At 35.8% G+C, this 24,863-nt stretch overlaps 1 protein-coding gene across 1 annotated transcript in view; it reads right to left on the minus strand.

Annotated features, from left to right (window-relative positions):
* LOC136852501 (polycystin-1-like protein 2) overlaps nt 1-24,863 on the minus strand; it is a 142,348-nt gene that overhangs the window by 21,619 nt on the left and 95,866 nt on the right. Inside the window, exons 27-32 of the mRNA XM_067127175.1 lie at nt 24,639-24,801; nt 21,854-22,019; nt 20,929-21,058; nt 14,178-14,428; nt 11,094-11,271; nt 3,202-3,415 (exon numbers count right to left, since the gene is read on the minus strand). Coding sequence (XP_066983276.1) covers nt 3,202-3,415; nt 11,094-11,271; nt 14,178-14,428; nt 20,929-21,058; nt 21,854-22,019; nt 24,639-24,801 — 1,102 coding nt within the window. The remainder of the gene's footprint in view (nt 1-3,201; nt 3,416-11,093; nt 11,272-14,177; nt 14,429-20,928; nt 21,059-21,853; nt 22,020-24,638; nt 24,802-24,863) is intronic.

A 24,863-nucleotide genomic window follows, 5' to 3' on the forward strand; every position in this document is an offset into this window, starting at 1 on the left:
GGCAGGAAAAGAGGATCAGGGATCAATTGTGAATGGGAATGATCTCTCTTGAAATACAACTTACAAAAACGTGACAAATAAGAGACCATCTGCCGATGATTCAAGTCATAACTGCTACTATTAAGAAACAGAAACCTACCACCATGAACCACTCTAACTAAAAGAGATAAATCTCTGGCAGAAGCAGACATCCACACCGGAGAACAGTATTCCAGTAAATAAGTACAAATAACTTAAAACAGGCTGTATTGATTTTATCACTGTTATAAATATATGAGGCCTTACAAATGATATCTAACTTTTGTCCGGCATTTGCTGAAACTTTCATTAGATGTTTCCCAAAAGTTAGATGTGAGTCAAAAGTTACACCTGGAATAGTTAAAGCTTCAGATTCAATCAGCAAAGTTCCATCCACCTGAAGGGGAGGATGGGGTGGGAAATCTGTTATCTAGAAAATGAGAACATCAAAAACACATCAGAGCCACACTATCCCTCCTGCAAGACAACAGCCTAGTCATCCCTCCTGACAAATGTGTTATCAGGGGTTCTTCCACAAGTTCCTTGGTCATCACATCTCCAAAAATGGCATAAGTCCTCTACCCTTCAACGTGTCAGTTGTCAGGAAATACCTGACTCCAACCACCATAATATAGCTATGATAACTCATGGGAATGGTAAACTATTATCACAAAACCCTTCAAACCATGGCACCCCTCTATGATGCCCTCAGCAGGAATGCCAAGACAAATGTAGCCCCACTCAACAAGATGTCTTCAAAGCAACCAAGGATGCACTCACAGCAGCCTAAAGGCAGGTATTTTCCAACCCTTCGGACAAGCTCACACTCACAAACAATTTAAGCAATGTCAATACAGGTACTGTCATAGAGCAATCAATCAACTGAGAAGTTCTCACAGTACACCTGAGTATTACACATTTCCAGGAGATGCTTAAAGGTGTGCCCTTCACCATCCTGACAGATCACCAACTACTCATCCCCTCCATAACAAAAAAAAAAAAAGGGATATATACTTTGTCTATCAGCAACAACAACTATCAGCAATCACTGAATTCTGGTGTACCATACAACACATTCCTGGAAAGAAAAATCCTGTAGCAAACTCTCTAGCCTAGATAAAAATTATTGGGGTTCAACTGGCAATAAAATATAATGGAAGACTCCCCCTTTGGTTATCCTGGATGAACCAGTGCAAGCTGCCCATGTCTCCTTGGGCCAAGATCTCTACAAAAGAAAAAAGTGTCTAGCCTCATCCACAGAGATCAATCCTTCCTCCACCTCCAAAATATGGACCAACTCAGACAAATTAATGGTTTCCAACATACACAGCATCAAAGCAAATGACCCTAATACCAAGGGCTTGGCAGCAAGAACCCACTGATCCCCTCAAGGCAGCACTCATCACAAGCTGCAATGGCCCTAACCAGAAGGCAAAACTACCTTGGGTTCTCCTAGACCTATGCACCATCCCAGAAGAAAAACTAAGCACCATTCCTGCCAAAATAGCGTTCAGTAAAACCAACAGTTCACCAAGTGAATTCTTCCTAGCCAAAAACTGCAGTCACCCAGAATTGTCAAGGCTATGGAAGATGTCAGAAAATTTTAAACTTACATACAAACTACAGAACAACCAGTGGTGTTATGGCATTTTCATTTCACAAATTGTTTGATTTAGGCCCATATACTTGGAGTACTGTACCAGCATGCTGTTAATACAGAGTACTGATAAGAGAATAAGACGAAAGCTAGTTATTAAATATTAGAGATTTACCACTGAATATATGATAAAGACAGTACTGTAAAGGCAGATGTATTTGATAATTAGAGTCCATTACAGCACTATAAATTATCTGCTTTATGTTAGCTTCATTTATGTGCAATACTAGTCGTAACATGGTTTGAATAGATTTAAATATATATGCAAAGATATGAGTATCATATCATGTTGAGATGTTTCCACTGATTAAGAGAGCACACCTTTGTTATGATATTCTAAATAAGGACTTTCCCAATTAGGAACTAATCGTCTAAACAGTAACACTGAATACAAACAGCAGGCAAATTCAGTGCCATACAGTATTAGGATTTACATAATTGTTGATTTAGACTAAGGCAACACTAGTTTGGGGATCATCTGTTCCCTCTCTTACCATGTTTAAAATTTTCCAACCTTTCTTTGTACTTCCTTACATTCTGGGTCTACAAGGCTAGTCTGGGTTTTCCTAACTGCTACAGAAACTTGCTTGCATTATTTTGCTTTGGAATTTGTTTTGATTTTTAAATACAGTTGCACCCTTACTCTATATTTCAGTAATTTTATCTTCCCTCTCAGGAGAAACTATGGTCTTACTCTCTGCGTCTATGAGTGTGGTTATGTGAAATGAGAGTCCAAACCATAGGAATGAATCATGTGAAGGACAGATCCAACCACTTGACTCTCGAGTTCACAGTCTAATGCTTTGCTTGTCTTTAGAGAGGCTTGTCTCAGTGAACAGAAAATACTGAGGAAGGCAAGCGCAAAGAGGCAGAAAATTATAAGTTTGGGACCCTTGTCAATGCTAAGAGTAACATAAAAGCCACGGCCCTTCTATAACCAAAGCACATAAATGCATTTGACTGAGGTTCAATTCTCTATATCATAAGGAAAAAAGGTTTTACAGTAATTTAATTTTTGGTGAAGTAAATGTCTAAAACCTTCTGTATGACTTCAAAAATTAAATAATTTTCCTTTAAGTGTGTTTAAACATGGCTACATATTTTGTTTTAGTAACGTTTCATTCTCATGGTTTGGTTTATTCGACTCATAAAGTAAGCGATTTAATTATCACAAATTTAAAGTTATAGCTCCTAAATTTTTTATCTACAGTACATACATAATTACCGGGCATTTTTTGGGCATTTTTTGTATCTCAATGGAAAAAAAAGACTTCACAAAAGAACATCACTGTCTTTTAAATATACTGTACTAGAAAGTGGTAACATTTTAAACTCCTTGTGAGGAAATTATTTTTACAGAAAACCTGATTCTTATTATTCATTTTTATTTTAAAAATGCAAAACAGTACCTGAGTTAAGGAGTGGTACAATTGTTATGAAAACACTGTACTTGAGAAAACATGCAGAGAGGAAGCAGTTAGATCTAGAAACATTACTGAGGTACATAATTCAAGATTCAGACTCACCCAGCGCCACTGTAGACATCAATATTCCCCCAAAAGGGCATGCCATCCAATTCTAAAGATCCTTTAAATGTGTATTCCTCTCTAGCTGGAACACCCTTGGCCAATGGCTTCCAACCAATGTCAAAATGTTCATCCTCTTCATCTACTAGTGTTGTTTTTGAACGACACTCTTTAGTTACATACTGTTTGATAATTTTTGGTAGTCGACAAGGATCTGAAAGAAAAACATTGAGCAATGGAGCTGAAACAATTAAGAGTCACTGAAGAAATTTGACACTGTTTCCATCAAGCACAAAATAAGAGCAGTACCATAATCTTTACAAATTTAAGTCACTTCTGTCTTGGCAGTAGTTGAGAAGAGGTTGCTAAAAATTATATATTACACAATTATATTTTAACATTTACAAAAATTAATTTCACTAGTTATGCTTAAACAAGTAATCAGAATGGCTGCTCTCTGAGAATGAAAAAATTACAAATTAATTTAGAAAACATGAGACCACTGTGCTATAGTAGAAACAATTTCTTGAGGGTAAAAACCTGTCATCTATATCATTATCATTCATGAGTCTTCATGAACCTTATACATTACCTTCACAATTAAAAATTAGATCATCTGCTGCCTGGTAGGCAGTAGGTTATGTGTGCACCCTTGAACCTCTGACTTCATGTAGGGAAGAAATCTCCATTCTCTTTTTTCGGATACTCACAACTAATTTTACACTGAATTTTCCCTTTTCCGTTTTTCACAATAGCTTTTGCAATATTTTCTTTTCTGCTCATGCTCATGGCATACTTCATTCATGACTATCAATGTTTCATTGGAAAGCAGTGCTTTACTAACTTGCTTATCCCTGTATGGCAATTCATCATTACTACAAATGCCACATAGTGCTATAGGCCTTTGTGAAATTCCACCACTTTTGTCATACCTTAACATATCCAATCCATCTCCACCTCCCTTTCATCATAATCTCATCTACATATGAGACCTCTCTTATTGTTTTTATGGTACCATTCCTCACTATATCCTGCCATCTCGCTCCTAACATTTTTCTTAAGGCTTTCTTCTGAAATCAATAAAATCTTTTACATATACAGCATTTTCATTGTCATGCCATGATTCGTTTCTGTACAGTATAGAAATATGGACAGTAATGAACTTATGATGTAAAATAACATTGCTTTAAATATCTGAAAGATCCAATTCATTATTCCTTTCTCCACCTAGTGTTGTTTCATTCTTTCGTGCATGTTCTGTACTCATTACCTCTGTTTTTTCATGGGTTATTTTGAGTCTCATCTCTCTAGATATTTGATACATTGTTAAGCAAGATTTATAAATGTGTGGTGTTTCATTGTTTGAAACAGCATCTCTTCATATCCTAAGCATGTTACTTTTTCATTGTCACTGCGATCTAAACCTCTTCACTCTCTGACTACTTTTTCATTATCAAATTGTGAGAGGAGTAGAAAAAAGGGTGAAATAACATTCCTTTGTAGCACTCCACCATTTACTGTAAATCCACTTGACAAGAATCCTTTGGTCTGTGGACACTGTCAAATGCCCTCTGATAATAAAAAAAAAATCCATAAAAAGGGGATTTTTAAACTCCATACGCTGCTTCACAATATGTCATCCAACAAACATTTGATCTGTGAAACTTCTGCCTTTTCTCAAACCAGCTTGTTCATCCCTCAGCTTTTTATCAATTTCTTTATCCAGCATACTGGATGTTGTCAATACAACCAGTGTAAGTGCAATACCTTTATAGTTAACACATTCAGTTAGGTCACATTTCTTTGGTACCTTATCTATGACTTCCAGTTCCCTATCATTATTGTTTCCTCATTCCATATTTATTTCAGTTTAAACTAAAACCATCACTGCAGTGATTCCATCACAGCTTGGTAATGTCCACCTTCTAATTTCCTTTATTATTGATTCAACCTCAGAAACTGTGAATTCATTCATAACTACATTCAGATCTTCATCAACTCTGGTATATCAGTCAAGTTATCCTATTATAACTCTTATTCATAACCTCAAGAAAATTATTTGCCACCTGAACATCTTGCTTTCGTTTGTTTTTCGTTGCATTCTAGGTCTCATCACATATCCAAGGTTGCTATCTTGTTACCCAGAATCCCAGCACTTCTTTTCAGGCAGGTTGATATACATAGTTGATGTTACACCAGTCTTCACTGCATTCATATCTCATATCTCTTTCTGGTATTTCATTCTGCAGTTCTGTTTAAAATTAATAATTTCTTTCAAAGCATTCAATGTTGGTGCACAGTACAGCACAATACTGTACTCATATTGCTCTGTCTTAAATCTTTCCAACAGTAACTTATTCTCGCTGCTCTCTGGTCAGTCAATGCCCTTCCGGCATTTAGTGAAATGACCATACCTATTCCTCTGCTTATTCCATCTGCTCTTCCTGAATAATATACACCTTACCCCAACCTATCTCTTTTCCCCCTTCTTATGCACTATGATTCACAAACAGCTAAGATGTCTAGTCTAGAACTCATTTCTTGTATTAATTTATTACCTGTTCTCAGTTCTTGTATTAATTCATTACCTGTTCTATCTTTCCAATTTGATCCATGATTGCATAAATTCAATTTATCCTTTGTATTTATAAACTGGGAAATTCTTATTTACCCCCAAAATACCTGTGGCTGAGAGCCTTTTTTACACTGTCTATCCATCTCTGTGGTATTATCCATATACGATAGCCAGTTCCTTGTAGTGCACAGTCCCTTGCTGATTAAGGCCAATGACCCCACCATTATCTATTGAGTTTTTACCAAGGTCATCTATCAGGTGTCCAGAGTTGGAGCAGAAGAGACACAGCACTCATTGTCTTAACACTACCCATCATCCCACTGCCAATGATTTCTGGTACTCCTGAGCGAGGCCAGAATTCTCGATTGTGGATCTAGCTCCTACCCAAAGAGGTTTTGACCTACAAAGCAACAAGTGATCATACCCTCAGCTTTAGGGCCCTAATCCAAGAATTACAGCTGAGACATCTGGACCTGGTGCTTACTAAGGGGCAAGTACTGTACACTTATCCACAGATGCAGGAATTTGATGTGTTAATTTATATTCTTTTATTTGCTACACATTAACATTTTTTCGTGTAACAGTGCTTACTAATTGAGATTTTTTACACATATGGTTGGTAGGTTGTGATTTCATTTTTACTGCTTAATGAATTAATGAGAGTTATCAAGCAGCGCGTTGTAACCATTATTTTATCTACTGCTTCGGTTTACCTACATTTTTGTTTAATAACAGTGAATAATTTGACAAATGTTTTAAAGCTCTTTCCATGTAAGAATATGTTTGTGCCTTTTGTCAAAATCATATTCCAACATGGAAAGAGCTTCAAAATATTTGTATGTAAAGTCATTCAATGTTATTAAACAAAAAACTTAGGTAACCTGCAGCTGTATATAAAATATTTATATACAGTATGTATGTATGTAAGGATATATATATATATATATATATATATATATATATATATATATATATATATATATATATATATACACACACACACACACATAGGCAGTCTCCAGTTGTTGGCAGGGGTTCCGTTCCTGACGGCGTCACAATAACCGAAAATTGCCGATAACCAGAAATTGACAAATATTGGCACCAATAAGGTAGGTATTGGTGCTGATCTTTGGTTTTCGGCGCCAATAAGCAGATATCGGCACCGGAAATCTAGTTATTGTCATCACTAGACAAGCGTCACAAAACTCGATTGCCAATAACTGGGGACTGCCTGTATACAGTCATACGCTGAACTTACGCGAGGTTAGGTTCCAGAACCCTTCGCACAAGGCGAATTTTTGCGTAAGTTTGGCACGGTCTCTAAGAATGCTAATAAATGCTTATTTCTAGAGTTTAAACACTAAATATGACCCTAATCATGCTCCCATATTATTAAGTTAACTTTTAAATTATATTAAAGTTACTGTAATTTCATTTAAAAGTTAGCTTAATACATTACCCTTAAAAAAAGAAATAAATGGTTGACATAAAAACAGAGAGTTGGAAGAGAATTTCTCTCTCTCTCTCCTTCCAACCGATCTATTTTTAAAAGTCTTCTCAACCTGTTTTTAATAACTTCTTTATTCTATGTCTCTTTCTCTTTGTTCTGAAATGCTTTTTCATGCACAAACAGTGTTTTTTATTTGCACTAATACAACTCTTAGTTATTATGTTTCTGTTTTAGAACGTATTTGCCACACTAGCGCATTAAAGTTCGTAGACAGTACAGGTAAAATTAGATAAATTTAAACTATCTACTGTACAGGTAAAGACATACAGAGAAATAAATAATAAGTTGTAAAAATGTATGAGTGCTAACTACAAATGAGAGAGAGAGAGAGAGAGTTGTCCTTACTTGAAGTATCAAGTTAAATTATTCATGAATTAAATTATTTATGAATTATTATGGAGAGAGAGAGAGAGAGAGAGAGAGAGAGAGAGAGAGAGAGAGAGAGAGAGAGAGAGAGAGAGAGAGAGAGAAGTTACTCTTACGCTAGATATCAAAAGATGGAAATTCGTGATTTATGAAGGAAAAAGAAAGAAAGAAAGAGAGAGAGAGAGATAGTACTAGGAATCCTTTAACACACTGTGGGCAACAATGGACATGTTTGAAAGTTTTGCCCTTGCCCTTCTCTTCAAAGTTTCTCAAAAGATTGAGAAATGATATTTGTTTGTTTAAAATATCACAATTTACCATAGAAATGTATAAATTTTGTAATTAGTTATATTGTTATTATTTAAAATCTTATTAATCTTATTGATATTTGAAAATTAGTACTATTATTAGGTAAATCATTTATTTATCATACAAAACAAATAAACATATACATGTAACCATAAAAATTCTCTCATTTCAGTAAGAGATAAAAGAATTTTTATGGTTACATGTAGCCTATATGTTTATTTGTTTTGTATGATAAATAAATGATTTACCTAATAATAATAATAATAACTAATTTTCAAATAATAATAATAATAATAATAATAATAATAATAATATAACTGTAATTACAAAATTCATACATTTCTATAGTAAATTATGTGATATTTTAATCAAACAAATTTCATTTCCCGCAACAAACAAATATCATTTCCCGATCTTTTGAGAAACTTTGAAGAGAAGGGCAAGGGCAAAACTGTCAAACATGTCCATTGTTGCCCACAGCGTGTCAAAGGATTTCTAGTACTATCTATCTCATCTCTTTCTTTCTTTTTCCTTCATAAATCATGAATTTCCATCTTTTGATATCTAACGTAAGAGTAACTTCTCTCTCTCTCTCTCTCATGTGATTCTCTCTGTCTCCATAATCATTCATAAATAATTTAACTTGATACTGCAAGTAAGGACAACTCTCTCTCTCTCTCTCTCTCTCTCTCTCTCTCTCTCTCTCTCTCTCTCTCTCTCTCATGTTATTCTCTCTGTCTTCATAATAACTGACAAACAATTTCACTCTCTTAAGTAAGGACAACCCTTATCTCTCTCCTCTCTCGAGGATTCGCAAATGTCACAAGTCTGTGAAAAAATCGTGTATGAGAATCAGTTAGGTTCCAGTGAAAAGTTTGCGTGTCTGTGAATTCACGCAACTCAGATCATGTAAGATCAAGGTATTACTGTGTGTGTGTGTATATATATATATATATATATATATATATATATATATATATATATATATATATATATATATATATATATATATATATATATATATATATATATATATATATAATATATAAAGCATGTGTATAACAGGACACCCTGCTCATGCTAGGTTACAACATATGTATTCAGTTGAAATGTTTGTAAAAAAAAAAAAAAACACCTTAGTACTGCAATTCATCAAATATTTGTCCTAGTCTGCTAAGTTTCCTTGTGACTGTCTTGATTTACCATTGTTGCAAACAATCAGCTTGCCTTGGAGAAATAGAAAGTTAAAGCTAAATTTGGATCACAATAATCAATTACTAGCAAGTTCCAGACTTTACAGTACAAAATTACTCTATATTCTGTACTAACTTAAAAATCATACAATAGACTTTATTTTCTTTTACAGCAGTAATTAAATTCTTGGCCAACACATGGCTACTTTGTTCAGTGTTGTAGTCACAGGAGCCAAAAATGTGAGAATGAGGTAGTATGAATTTTGTACCTTCACCTCAAAATCAAAAGGAAATGTGATTAATATTCTCCTAACAACAAATTCCTGGATATCATTCACACTGAATCAATCACTGTACGTACATACAGTGCTGCATAAGATTGCCAGACTGAGCAAAGTTATTGGACCATTAGTTTTTTCCCACTCAAGCATATTCAATGCTTGTGTTATCCACACCACTTTTCTTCTTAAGAAAAGAGTGCAGTTAAGGAAGTTGTGACATTCTTTTACCAGCTTACACAAAGTTGGAATTGATTAATGACACAATGCATTCCAAGTTCTTCAGTGATCTAAATTAGGCACAGATCATCAGTGATCTGCTGTGTTCCTGTAAGAAGTTAAGAGGTATTTCTTGGTTAACTGATCATGTTACATGTCAACTTTCCCTGCACAGAATTATGCTCTTGCAAAGGTAATGATGGTTGTAATCTGGGAAAATATGTTAGGTGTTTGATGCTCCATGACTATAGATATATAGTCATGGAGGAAGTTACTTGTACTTTTTAATTGTTAACCTAAAATTTGTATTGTTTATGCTGTTAAGGTACTATAGATATAAGTATTAAAGCTGCGCACCATGCTCCATATTTTTTTAGATTGTTTAAATTCGATTACCTGACTACTGTATTTGCAAAATTTCATAACTTATAAAACGTTATGTATATATCTGCAGATACATACTAATCATTTTCTATATTCTCTTCCTTTGAATCTCACTGCAGCCAAGTAATTGATAAGAGACATACACTCTCTCACTATAATCAACACTGTATAGCTGACAATTTAAAGTAAGAAATCCCCATCACTCACTGAATGTTCAGTTAATTACGGCTGTCAAACACAGGACATTAATGGTCAATATCTCAATATCCTTTGTGAATGGCTTCTTAGCAACTGTCTGAAATTTAATCTACACTATCAACTGTTTGCTGTACTCTGTTTTCAAACTTACGAGTGTTTGTACACATCTGGCAACACCATTTGGGATGCCATCCTGAAGCTGACCTTTCTTATATGCCATCTCCATATAACAAATGTACAAGTGTGTTTGATCTTAAACACCACGTGGAATTCCTGCACAACTTCAGGTGAGTGATGCTGTTATCTGATAAAGAAGTCTCCACATTGTCCCTGCTTGCATAAACCCTCCAGATCGTCATCTTTCTCTCACAGTACAGTGGCTTGAATTCATCATAAATTGGAATTGTCAACAACTTATCTTACACAATCTTTTTTCCATCCTGATCACTCCCATATATGAAGAAAACTTCATTGTCAAATTGTGTGAAGAATTTATCTTTACCAAATGGAGTCTGTTGCCAGATTTTTTTAGCTGGGAGTAAGGCCACTTCAAGAAATATGGATAGGTTACCACTGCCCTTGTCCTTGCCACTTACCTTTCAACATATCTTCTCTTCTCCTGGCATACCTCTCTATTCTCTTCCATTCTTCCTCTGCCAGAACTTGAAAGCTCTCTTCTTTTCAACTGCCACTCTTATACCTTTATTCTACAGCCATATATCCATTCTATGATATTTCACATCATGCAAGTACTAGTATGCAGAACTAGATACTCAATAACTGTTAAACACCTTATAATGAACTTTATAAAACCTCACCTTCGAATGTAGCATGAGAAAGAATTAAGAAGTTTTACTTACTTTCTTTTAAGCGGATTTGACGAAGAGTTGAGTACCCAAGAAGGAGAGACACACGATCATTAAGAAGAATCCTGTCGTCGTTTTTCTCGTTAAATTTATTATTATAATTCTCCTGCATTATAATCTCACCAATAAATACAGTTTTGAGCCAATGGTAAAATAAACTCTTGTTCTGTACCTATTTCAAAAAAGAAAAAAATATAATGTACAGTATCATCAAATATTTATTAAAAAGAAACTAGCTATCTCATCTTGTACTCTAGATAGATATGTATCACTTTAAAGTTCAGTGCATCCCTAAATATCTCTAAATGGTTTTTTTTTGTTATCTGAACTTCAATACTGATTACCTTAAAACACTTTATCAGTATTGATTACCGATTACCTTAAAGCACTTTAGCTCTCATGACATGAAAGCACAACAAACTACTGTATATTCTTTGAATAAACAACATTAAAATTATACTGTACTATTAAATAACTTAACCAAATTGAAGGATACCAAAGTAACAGACCAGTGGTGGTAATAACCATTGCCAGATACCATTGGTTGTTAAGGAACACTCACAATCTTCAGCTGCTTTTTCTAAGTGAATCACAATGGTTTGACTCTGTCTATTTTGCTTTAAAAGATTAAATAGTTTGAAAAGAAGCAGTAATCAACTTGATTAAACAGTGTCTGTAATATTTGGGCTCTGCTGATATGTAATATAGTTTGAAGTGCTGTATTGTTTAACTTTAAAGATAAAATGTATGAACAGCTCATACAGTTGCTGTATTTGCCCGTTTTAATTGACATAAATTAGTTAATAATAATATCTTGGAAGAAGGCCCTCTTTGAAGCAAATATCATTGAAAAGAATGGCACTATGTACAGTACTGTATGCTGTTGAGCTTATATTGCACATTCTCAACTTGGCATATACGTTACTCCATTTCCAAGTAAATTATGAAGCAGCTGTCCGAAGTTCATTTATTATCCCAATGCTTCAGTAGTCTTTGCTACCACTGAAAGGGGGTGAATGACACCATGTGTTCATGCCAGGAATGTTTATATCTGACAAGGGGTTTACAATGAAGGGCAGCAATTTTTGACTGGTTGGTCATATTCAGGGAGGTCTCCTATTGACTGTGAGTCTTTCCTGAGTAACACTGAGAGTAGGTTTCCACCAGAGAATGGCAAGGGCCTCCCTGCAGCAGAGGTGTCAGTGGAATATGTCACTATTAAGGACCATGGTATTCCTTATGATCTACTGGCACTGGGGGGCACTGCCGTGTTCCCTCTTGCAGTGTTGGTACACCGCCCCTTCATGGAAATGGACTGTGATCCTTGCACAGGGGCAAGTTGTCATACCAATGTATTTGTTAGACCACTCCTCTCCTCTTCATTGGATCACTGTTCTTCATGAGGTATTGGGAAGTCCTCTGATCCTTATAATAGATCGTAAGGTTGACTGTTGTGTCTACTTTGGCTGGGGTTACACGAGCTCAAATGATGCTCGTCAAGGCTGTCTCATCCTTCTTACACACTGTATTTACGTATCCCCTGTAAAATAATTTCAGGGCCTTTGTGCCCTCCCAGGGGCACAGCATCCCCACTGATACCACCTGTCGACGCTTTTCCTCTACACGCTTACTACTTGACAGTAAGAATATCCATTGTTAACTAGTGTCTGGGTGACATGTTCAAGTTCATCAGAGGTAGCACTTCAGGAAGAGCAGTGGGAGAGGGCATTACAAGTAGGCCCTTGCTATTCTTCAGTAGGTACCTGTTCTCAATGTCACTCAGGAGTCTACAAGACTGTGGTGAACCAGGGAACCCCCACTCAGCTGGACAGCAAAGACACTTTTTTTTCAATGAGTGTTCATCCACAGCCACCTAAAGCTGGGATCCTTTTTCTGAAATTATGGGTTTCAGGGCAACAATCTAAGTTGGTACAGTTTCCCCTTAAGCATCACACAACTTTGTTTTTTGAAGGTCATAGTATAATGGTATGCTAAAACAAATATGAACAAATTCTTTCTTCTTAGTAGCAGGAAATAATTCTCTGAAACCAAATTCAAGCCAATTATCCCAAAATATTCATCTGCTCATCAAATCAGCCATTCAAGTGGCAACAGTCTTGAATAATAAAAAATCTAGATACTGGTATTTTCAGAGACTTGATAAACACGAGTGATTCCACCTATTTCAAGTAGTTATTACTACACTTGGCACCACATGATTACACTGCTTAGCAATTTCATTTCCAAATAGGGAAACTCAGTCTATACAAATTAAAAAACAAGAATGTTTGTGTAAACTTCCCGATATTTATTATATGGCAGAAAGTTAAACCACTTGGGTTAAGTAATGGGTATATAGGGACATTAAAATGTCAAAATTATGAATAATAAAAGAAAATTCACGATAATTTTACAAGAGAAAAAAACTGAAGTGACTTTAAGCTACAATTTAATAAAAAAAAATGAAGCTAGAGTAACACTTTGAAACTAAACTCTAGGACTGGGGATCAAAATAAATGTGATATATTATTTTACGATTAAATGGGGCTATGAAAAAATATTAAGTGAAGCAGTGTTACAAGATTACATGGGCCTGACAACGGTGACTAAAGCAATATACCCAGACTAAGCAGTAATGGAAAGTATCAGAAGTAAAGGTGCTCAAGAAATTGAAGAAAATAATGTCCTGAGTTCAAACAATGTCAGAGTAAAACTGACTCTCAAAATCTAACTTCAAATAATTTTTAAGACTAAGACAGGACCAAACTATAAAAACGACGAACAATTCTTTCAGAATTTAACAACAACACTGAATATCAGAATGCACATTAATCATAGTTTCAAGATCAAAATGCATCCGTAATTTTTTTCAAGAAAATATGTAAGGTTGAATACAAAGGGGAATATAGCTGTTTTAAGAACTACAAAGTAATATTCATTTCCTGTTTAAATTAATGGTATGTCAAACTGAAACAGTGTCTTCAAACTATAAATAAAGCTCCCAGTGCTAAAAATCAAAAGGAAATTATAATAATTTCCTTATCAAACTGTAAATATGGCTAAAAAAAAGTTACTTACTGAGTAAAAATTACTGTCATCTGGATCTAAGCTGGCAAGAATAAAATTATTCTCAAGTTCCTTCTTCATAAGGAAGGAGTTGGGATCCCTGTTTCCATAGCTGAGGACTAGGACAATCCATATGAAGATGGCATAGGCTCCTATATCGTAGATGACATCCCACATCTTTATTTCTTTTTCCCTTTCTACTTTTGCAGTTTTTATGAATTTTTCGTCAACAGGTTGGAACGTCTTTTTCTTTTCTCTTGTACCTTATTTAAAAAAAAAAAGAAGTTTGTTAACTTATTATAACAGATTATCTTTTTCTCCGTTAACTGATGGCATAGGATGCAAGTGAAACATGAAACTCCTGCATCTAACTTCTACAATCTCAAGCAACCAAGCAAGCACAAAGTTTGTACACCACCTTTATATTCATTTTGAATAACTGAGAATGCATCCATGAATGGCAAAGGAAGCCTTTTGTCATGCTGTTTAATGGAAATCTTTTTAGAAAGTTGTCTGCTTTTTAACTGTACAGCATAAATGTGTATGTTTTTGCTAAGAAACATTAATTTGCTTATGTCAGAATAAAAGATGCATCATACATAATCAATGGATATTTTGTTAGAAAAATGTCAAAGAATCCCCAAAATTTCATATGTTTATCATGACAAGGTTCCATTTACTTTCAGCACCACTAAAATTACTTATAATCCAACAACATAGATTTAGTGCATAGTGCATTAAGAGAATAATAAGTAGTTCTAACTGCAACACTAGACTGAAGTTTGGAGCTAGGAATGTAAATTGGTACAATATTCTCAAGTGTTGAGACATGTTTGAAAATAGTTATTTACACAACTCAATTTGAAAAGATTGTCTTTTAAAAGTTGGAAAACTGATAATTTATCAACGAAAAAAATGCCAAATAATTATTATATTACTGTCTGATACTCCTTGGAAAAAACACAATCATGGTGTTTTGTGACAATAAAAATACATCGTATTCCTGACTGGAAAAGAAGTATAATAATAATCTGGGACCTTAGGGATCATCAACAAGCAATGAGGTAGCACAGGCTGGAATTGAACCTAGAGGAATCTATGCATACCATCTACTGAGGAAAATTTTATAATACTATGTCTTGACACATAACTATTATGGATTGTACTATCTTTAAAATCTGAGTCTATGAGAAGAGACAGATGTTTAATAACCCACAACCTTGAGCCAAATTAGGTAGTGTACCCTAAAGTTTTTTTTAATGCAATTTGCACCTTAATCTCAACAACAAATACAAATACCTCCTGCTTCTGGCCTTAAAACTAACCATGTATTGGGTCTTTATACAAGTAATAATTTTTCCATTTATGTACAAATCTGGCTTTGGAAAAATGTTTCTTCTCTGACATAAATATTCAATTTTTATATTATCAATTCTTGAAACAAACCATTACTTTTACATTAGCTTTTATTGAACTTTGAGTGAAACACCATGCGCTTTCCAGCAGAAAAATAAGAACTGTTCCTCCAAGTTGGATGATGCATGCATGTGAGTCCCTAGGTCCTCAGTAGTTAGTTGCCACACTTTAAAAGTGTCTCAGCCAGCATTTTTAGAATAGGAAAGCAAGCCCTGACTGAACAAAGAAGTGAGGGAAAGGCTGGCATAAGGAGAAGTGAAATAATGCTTGCTAATTAAAGACTGAATCTTGGTGAGGAAATCTGGAGTGAAAGATAACCAAACTGGTTCCAGTTCTTGAAATATTTGGCTCTGTCTGAAAGAGCATGAAAGCCAATAGAAAATTTTGAGGGTGACATCCATCCATCCGAGAAGCTTGGTCAAGGGTGTCATGTTAGGTTCTTCAAAAATAATGATAAGTTCCAGAGTGGAGGTTTCATCATTCTGGGAGGGAACTCTTTCTCAGACTGCTGATGCATCCTCTTTAAATTGAAGGAACCACTCAAGTCAATGCCTTAAGATTCAAAACCTTGAGAAAGAACAATGCATCCTCTTTAAATTGAAGGAACCACTCAAGTTAATGCAGAGGAAGGAACCACTCAAGTTAATGCCTCAAGATTCAAAACTTTGAGAAAGAACAAATCTAAAGTCCTTGACTGCCAAAACTCATGCTTTATTATTTCAACTCAAAAACAACAAAAGCCTCCACATCAGGGATAGATGCTCTAACTAGATTTATGCTCTTAGTGCACAAGCCATATTTGCCTGAAAAAAGTTTTTCCGTTGATACCCTATTTGGTCTGGCAATGACCTAAGTATAAGCTTTCATACCATCCCAGGAATGCATTAGAATGTCACTCTTTCACACTAATTCATCCAAGCCTGCTGAGTATGAGTTATTACCTTCTAGCTTGGTGTTGAGACAGACAGGTATACCAGGGGACTGCCCACACACTTCTGAGTGAAACAACCATACTGAGAACAGAACTTGATTTCTCATGTTGAGAACATTTTCAGTGATGTGTCCTCATAAGACAAATCTTAGCACTGGCTGGACCTCACTTTCCTCTACCCTTGTGAATATATGTCCTCTAATTCCTTAGGTATGCCACTAATGTTGCATTTTCCAACATGAACCCTACAACCTCGCTCTGGATGTGATGTCTGACACCCTGGAGAGCTAAAAGGACCACTATTGCCTATAGGAAGTTGCTGTTGTTCTTTGTCATATAGGCTAGAGCCCATGTCACTACAGCATCTAGGTTAAGAAAGAATTTTGTCCCACTCCTCATTTGAGGCAGCTACAAATAAGAATATGAGAATATCTCACAAGAAGGAGGAACCAGAGGGAACACCTAATAAATTGTGCTTACTTTGCCACCAATCCAGGTTTTTTTTCTCTAAGACCAGTACAAGGAAACCATCATACCATAGAGAGGTTGACCAACATCTACCGAGTTTCAGCAAGAAAGTGCAAATCCTGAAATGACTGAAGGAGCCAGTGCCTCAAGGGAAATAAGATGCCCAATGAGGCATTGCCATCTAGTGTCAAAAAATGATAACTGTCTCTGTTTATGAGTATCCCGAAGCATGTGGCTGTCACTGACAGCAGGAGATCCAACTTTTCCAAGTTTACAATCAGGTCAATGTTTATACAGAGCTACAGAAATTGCCAGGAATAAAGCTGAAATTCTTGAGCCAAAGAAGCTATCTTTAAGTGAGTAATGGCACAGATGAATGTCCATCCAGTGTGCCTGAGCTCTTGTTAGTGCCAAAACCCTTGTGAATACATGAGGAGCTGCAGTTAAACCCGAGTAAAGTGCCAAGGACTGAAAATTCCTGTCTCCATATATAAGTCAAAGATTGCTCAGATCTATGCAGGTAGAGTAATCTATCTTCTGAAGAGATTGCTAAACTAAAGCTACTGTCTCCCTCCAGAAGGGAAATTACTTAGGTTTAGAAGATGAGGTTGATGATGGGTCTAGCCTGTGGTTACCAAGGGCACAATACAGGTAACTGTAAAAACGTGACAGTTCGGCAAGTCCCAGGGGTAAAAGTCAAAAGATACTAGCTGAGTGAAGGGTGGCCTCCCCTCTTCCCTCTGGAAATGGTAAAAAATAAATTTCCTTTGAGGCTCTGCCTAACCATGACTCTATTCTCATTTCCTGCCAAAAGCACAAAAAAGTTTGGAGGAAACCCCTCACTGTAACTGGACTGTTCTATGAATGAAAGCAAATCTTAACCTTTTATCCTGCTGGTAACCTAAAAGGAGCTCTACCTCCCTTTGCTACTTGCATTGGCAAATGTTAATTCCTGGTAGCAGTGTCTCTAGTGCAAGTGATCAAAGGAGTGTGCTTTGGAGGGTTCTAGGTGCTCACTAGGGATTGGGAAAAGAGCTACTAGGAAGGAAAACAGCCCTCAAGTTTAAGCATACTTTCAGGCATCTAAAATTGCCCGTGTGACGGGTTGGAATTCCCAAGATTTGACATGGTGGTGTGAATGGTGGCAGAGTTGAGGTTCTTGGTGAGAATCTGGATAAAGGTAGCTTGTAGGAAGTGTGGGTCAATGGTACTTGCTAATGTTAAGTCCTGAAAGTTTGAGACTAACAACAGGTTGAGAAAACCACTGACAGTGGTTTCTTCTTTCTTTAGGACCATATTGGAAGATATAGGAGTCTCCTGCATAAAATGTGCAATAAATTACTCTCTCTGTGGTGGTAATTTCCAAAAGCTACATCACTGGATTATTTTTTAGCTCTTTGTTGGGCGACTCGGAGAGTTGTGGCCTCGCACTCGCTAGGCCTGAGTTCAACTCTCCAACCGGCTGATGAAGAGTTAGAGGAATTTATTTCTGATGATAATTATTCATTTCTCGCTATAATGTGGTTCGGATTCCACAATAACCTGTAGGTCCCATTGCTAAGTAAAATTGGTTCTTAGCCACGTTAAATAAGTCTAATCCTTCGGGCCAGCCCTAGGAGAGCTGTTAATTAGCTCAGTGGTCTGGTAAAACTAAGGTATACTAACTTATCACTGGATTTCTTTGAACCATCAAGTAAGAGTACCAGCCACTGTCTTGTCTTGGAATACTCAAAGAGCAGCTCCATTTTTTAGTCTGAACAATGAGATTGCTTTGTTAATACTCTGTCACCTGATCATGATCAGACCTGTCTTTCCCATAATGGGGCTTGCTCTTCTCATAGAAGTAAGGACCATAGCATTCATTTTCATTAAAGAACTATTCAGCATGCAAATGTCCAGTTATTCTGGAAATTGTTTGAAGGCCTGCAGTAGAAAAGATGCTGTTGTGCAGTTATATAGCACAGCTTTGAAAGAAATTCCTCTGCAACAAAATTTATGAAATTTCTCTCTGGTAATAAAATCTAATTTTTTGCTTGGTAATAGCAGCGTCAATAACCTAGATGTTATGATGCCAGTTAATAGCCACTAATCAATCCTGGTAGTAAAATCTAATTTTTTATTAACATTCTACTAGGTTAATTCCTTGACTAGAGGGCTTTAAGCTATATAAAGGATAACTGGAAAGTGATTACAGTACTTGTTTATAATTTATCCAGTACAGCCTATTAGATAATAGATAAGGTAATCACTACAAACAGAGAGATCAGTAGGTGATACTGTCCTAGTCTAAGTATGGAAGTTTGTTCCCCAAAATGTAATCCTCTGGCAATTACATTTTTAATAACGAAGTAAAGTTGATTTCCTTGTTGATTACGCAATCTTCTCAGAGAGTGTTACATGAAATCATATATCAGGAAAAGAAATGGTCCAGTAAGCTCTTCAACTAAAAATCTACTCAGGTAAAAAAAAATCATCTCAAGGTGCAGAGATGTGCAGTATTTCCTTTTAAGAAAGACTTGCACTGGACTTGGTATTCAGTATAATAATTACTATTATAGGTGATGAACCTAGAGCTATCCATCACTGATGCAAATGGTATACATATAAATCCTCTTATTAAAACCTCACCTCCTGACAATTCCAGTCGATTATGGAGATGAATTTTACAGTAATTTAAAATCGTTAGTATAAAGGTTGTGCCCTGTCAGTTAATTTGGGACCAATTGTTTTACATCTATTGGTGGTTTTATTACAAGGTAATACAGTCCAGTTTATAAATTTCCTTGAATCTTCTCTTCACATTAAAAAATCTACTTGGGGATGTATAATTCTTTAATGGGTGATCTATAATCATTTTTACTCACTCTCATTTCCTTTGGGCTAGATTAGATTCATAGAATTTAGCCTTAAAATCAAACACAAGGGCAACTACAAACAGCCAGCGCAAAAGGAAGTGAAAAGAAGGGGCTGGAGTTGTGCTGGACACCAAGATAGAGAAACCTAGAAAATAAATAAGGACACCAAGATAGAAACCTAAAAAATAAAAGATGAAGTTCAATAGTCTAAGGACACAACCTTAGAGAAAACCCTGCAGTTGCACTAACAAGTAATGGTTAGAGACATTGGATAACAAGATTAAAGAGAGGAAGCTGGAATGGGGGCAAAGTACAAGGCAAAAAAGTGCAGCTAAGGGCTGAAGGGACACTGCAAACACCTTTAGTAATGCTTACCATGCAATGCATGAGATCCACTGATTGCAATACCCCACTACAGGGCACTTTCTTTGGGAAGAAGTTACCTACTTTTAAAATGAAACAACTATTGATGGCAGTCACGACATAATTTCAATATTATATGGCTTTGTGAGTTTCTAAGTTCCTTGATGTTTGGATGACCATGGTAATGATCCTAATACTGTACTTAATTCAGCACATTTGTCTCCGGTTTTAGTACTCAGCTCTAGAAGAAGCAGATGTCATTTAATATACCAAACCCTGTGGTACTGTTAAAATCTTTCAGTAGCCCAGCTTTCTCAAGCTGTCAGTTCCATGGATATGAATGTTTAAGTGTTGGAAGCTTTCCCATCAGCTATACCTAAATCATGAAGCACCTATACATGCACACTTAAAACAGAAAGTATACACCATACTTGTTACTAGGTAAAACATCTTTCCATGTAGAGATAGACTGAATCCCTAAAACAGAGTGAACGCATACTCTCAATTAATGTTGCCAAATAAAATCTACATAGAGCTGTCTTCCACCTGCAGAACCTTATGCGCATCATTGAAATCTTTTAGTTGTTTTACAATGAAGCGCTATTAGCATTACAGCACTGAATGCTGAATACTCACTGTGTGGTCATAACTAGTTCCGTTCATATATCTTTTTTAAATTTTTTAACGTATTATATTTTCATCACCCGACCGTGCTCTTTTAAGGTCTCACCTGGTCCAAGTTCATGCATCCATTCTTCATCTTCTCCTAATATGGGTTCCCGTTCATCAAAGTCTGCATCATCTTCATCATCAACTGGCTTCTTGAAAACTGCACTGAAGATTATGGCCATGAGGATTACCTAGATGATGATGATAATAAGAGAGTTGTATGACAAATACATATCAATTAAGCTTAGTCCCAGCAATTAAAAATTTGTACTGACTGTAAATACAGTATGGTATAAAAGTATACAATTAACAGTAAAGGAATGCAGACTGGTTTTATTATTACTGGCATCTCCTTTTCATTGGTATAGTAATACTTTTTGTGCTATGTCAAAAATGACTTGGTAAATTCAACAGATATATTGAGAACAAATCATCAAAAATTAGTTGAGACTTAGATGTTCTAAAATAAGACATCGTGTCATTCAAGAAGTTGTAATAAATGGCAGTCAGCGGCAAAATCTATGTGCAAAAACAATATGTTTCACAGAAGAATATATAATCAGGAGGATTAACATGGAGATCTGGGGAGTGTTGAGACAGTATTAAAACCATTAAACTAAAAGGCTTCAAATTTACTCAAGACACGCGACTACATGCAAGACAAAGATGAGGTTACATTTTACATGTGGAATTTGATTCCTTTTGACCTGGCCTGTTTGTAAGTGAATATGGTAGTTTTGGGACTGAATATTTTTTTCAAAAGGATATCACGTTTGATCTAGAATTAAAGTAAAAGGAAATCACTTCTGATCTAGAATTAAAGTAGAGGAAAAATGTTGGATTGACTGGTGTCCATGTTCTCTTTTATAAAAACATCATCTTGAGAGTGAAAAATATAAGCACAGGCTAATTATGTGTTTTTACTCTCAGCATAAAATTGTAGTTTAACAAAATATTTGTTACATCCCCAGTCTCTGATTGCATACCTTAATTGGCTGTGTGAACAGGACAGATGAAAAGAATGATACAAATAGTGCTCCAAGCCACTTCTTTGTCTTTTCTTCTCCAAACTGAACTCCATACGAAAAAGTAAAGAAACCACCAGCTGCTATAGATAATACAGCTACAAGCCATGCAATGTACAAGGTCCACCTGGAAGTAAGATTTCTTATAAATGCTCGTCAGTTATGTATTTTATCATTATTGCTCTTCAGTTTCGTATTTTATCAGTGAAACACAACTTCATACCTTGGTACACAAATGGTTATTATTTCAAATGTAAATCATTGTTGTATTACCCTAATCTCAATAAACTAGTGAAACTCAAATGATTTCAGATGAACCATTTTTCATATCAAATTTTGTTATAGCCTTCCACATAAAGTTTGAGTGTGTACACCGAAGTTGGTTAATGGCTAAGAAAGTATATACAGTACAACAGTGATTAAATAACATGAGGTCTGAGAAACAGAAATTTTTCAACTGTGATGCAGAAAAGCGGAAAAGAAAAATCTTGCAAAAATAAAACAAAAAGCAATTTGCTGCTGATGTTCAAGAAAATGGTTAATAGAATATTTTTATCAATCCAGTAGTTTATCAGCCTACCATGTAACCAACTGGCAATGGCACTTCGTTTTAAGCCAAGAAAATGAGGACAATGAGTTACCTAACCTACTGCATTTTCAGCAGTTAGTTGGAATATGACAGTTGACTGTTTGAATATAGACATTGGTATTTCTAAGTAATAGATACACTGCGGGTATTTAGCAAGAAATGGCAGTTTCTTATAGTATTTTGGTTGCTTATTTACAATTCAATGTTATTTTTTGGCGGTCGGCTGTAATTAACCTGTAATTGTCCCCTGAAGTCCATCCAACAAGGGGTTTCCTAACGCGATCTTCAGAAGACAAAGCACGGCTACGTCTGTTTCGAACGGTTCATATCCAGTCCGGCAAGTGCAGTACCTTGGAAACTGGTTTTTTCAACACTTTTAGGGCTTCTGACACTGGCGGTGCATTTGTTTGTTGTCGGCCAAATGGAATGTCCCTTCGCCGTGTTTAGTACTGGCCCAGGGGGGGGAGGGGAGTTGCCCATACATTAACAAGTTATTTCACTTGCCAGACAGGATATGAACCGTTCGAAACAGACGTACCAGTGCCGTCTTGTGAAGATCGCGTATGGAAACCCCGGATTCCCATCGGGGTCCCCCTTACCGTAGGCTAGAGTTCAAAGGTAAATTGTAAGTTAATTACAGCCACGTGGGTTAAATGCGTCCACTGTAGTCCTGAGTTCTTGTCCTTCGCTGGTTCGAGCCCACGGGACGACGAACTTATTATCAACTAAAAAATTCCCCTTCGGTAACATACATGAAAATATATTATTTCCGAGGTAGAGCGAATTGGATATCAAAGGACGTTTGTAGCTTACTGATTGTATATGAATCACGGTGATGTGATAAAAGTCATAGTCATATATATATATATATATATATATATATATATATATATATATATATATATATATATATATATATATATATAATATATAGTCCCCCCCAGGTTGCGACAGGCTCAGCTTACAACGTTCTGAGCTTCCGACACTCTTCAAACATGTTCATCAAAAATTACTTCCCCGGTTACAACGCATGTTCCAGGGTTATGACTCAACGGCAACTGACGGAAGAAATATGGCTCTAAAACGGCAGGATGGTCAAAATTTGGAGGTTTTTTTATGAAAAACTCAATAAAAATGCAGGTTACTTCATTTTCAAGATATTCAAAGGATTAAAAGTAAGGTTTTCTCGAGATTTTCAACGATTTTTGGCTTACGATAACTTTCAGCTTACGACTCGGAGTTGGAACAGAACCTCTGTCGTAAACTGTGGACTGCCCGTATACAGTATATGAATATATATATATATACAGGTAGTGCCTGGTTAACGGCGGGAGTCCCATTCCTACCGAGAGCCGCTAGCCGAAAATCGCAGATAAACAAAAATCCCCTATAATTTTATGGTAATAAATGGCATTTATGACATCATAAGCACCAGTAAACAGCTTATCAGGGCCAATAACTGCTTACCTACACCGTTAAACGGCTTAACGATGCCGATAAACCAGTTACTGATGCCGAAAATCACTTACCATTGCCAAAAATCTGGTTAAATACATTGTTACCCAAGTGCCATAAAACCAGAACACTCCTAACCAACACCGCCAATAAGCGAGGACTGCCTGTGCAGAGTCCCTCATTGGACGGGTCGATATCGTACTCGGCCAATGAAGAAATAGAGGAATTTATATCTGGTGACAGAAATTCATTTCTCGGTATAATGTGGTTCGGATTCCACAATAAGCTGTAGGTCCCGTTGCTAGGTAACTAATTGGTTCTTAGCCACGTAAAATAAGTCTAATCCTTTGGGCCAGCCCTAGGGAGCTGTTAATCAGCTCAGTGGTCTGGTTAAACTAAGGTATACTTAACTGCCTGTGCATATGCATCTATCTATATATATATATATATATATATATATATATATATATATATATATATATATATATATATATATATATATATATATATATATATATATAAATGTCTATAAATGTCTCAACAAATGCATGGATGTAACAGTGTCTGAATGAACAACTTCAAAAATAACAGGGTACCATAAAAAGAATTTCAAGAGTATACTAAAAAAAAAGTTTCCCCCAGATATCTGATCTTTCGGCGTCTACCTATTTTTATGTACAACACCAAAATATGATAACTCACCATGGTAAGGACTTTTGTTTCTTTTTTTTTACCACTGGATCAGTTAACTTGACAGATTGTCCCCTCTGCGGGCTTTCAACGTCTTCAGCTACTTGAGAAGCATCAAGGGGTGCTGTTTGTTTCAATAGTTTTCTGCTCTCAGCCTCTCTGCGTTTTTCTTCCTCTGAAATAATAAAAAAGGAAATTGGGTTTTAAGCAACTATTATTATGTTACTTTTTTCCAGT

This window comes from Macrobrachium rosenbergii, chromosome 25, assembly GCF_040412425.1.
Source record: "Macrobrachium rosenbergii isolate ZJJX-2024 chromosome 25, ASM4041242v1, whole genome shotgun sequence".
Taxonomy (NCBI): Eukaryota; Metazoa; Arthropoda; class Malacostraca; order Decapoda; family Palaemonidae; genus Macrobrachium; species Macrobrachium rosenbergii.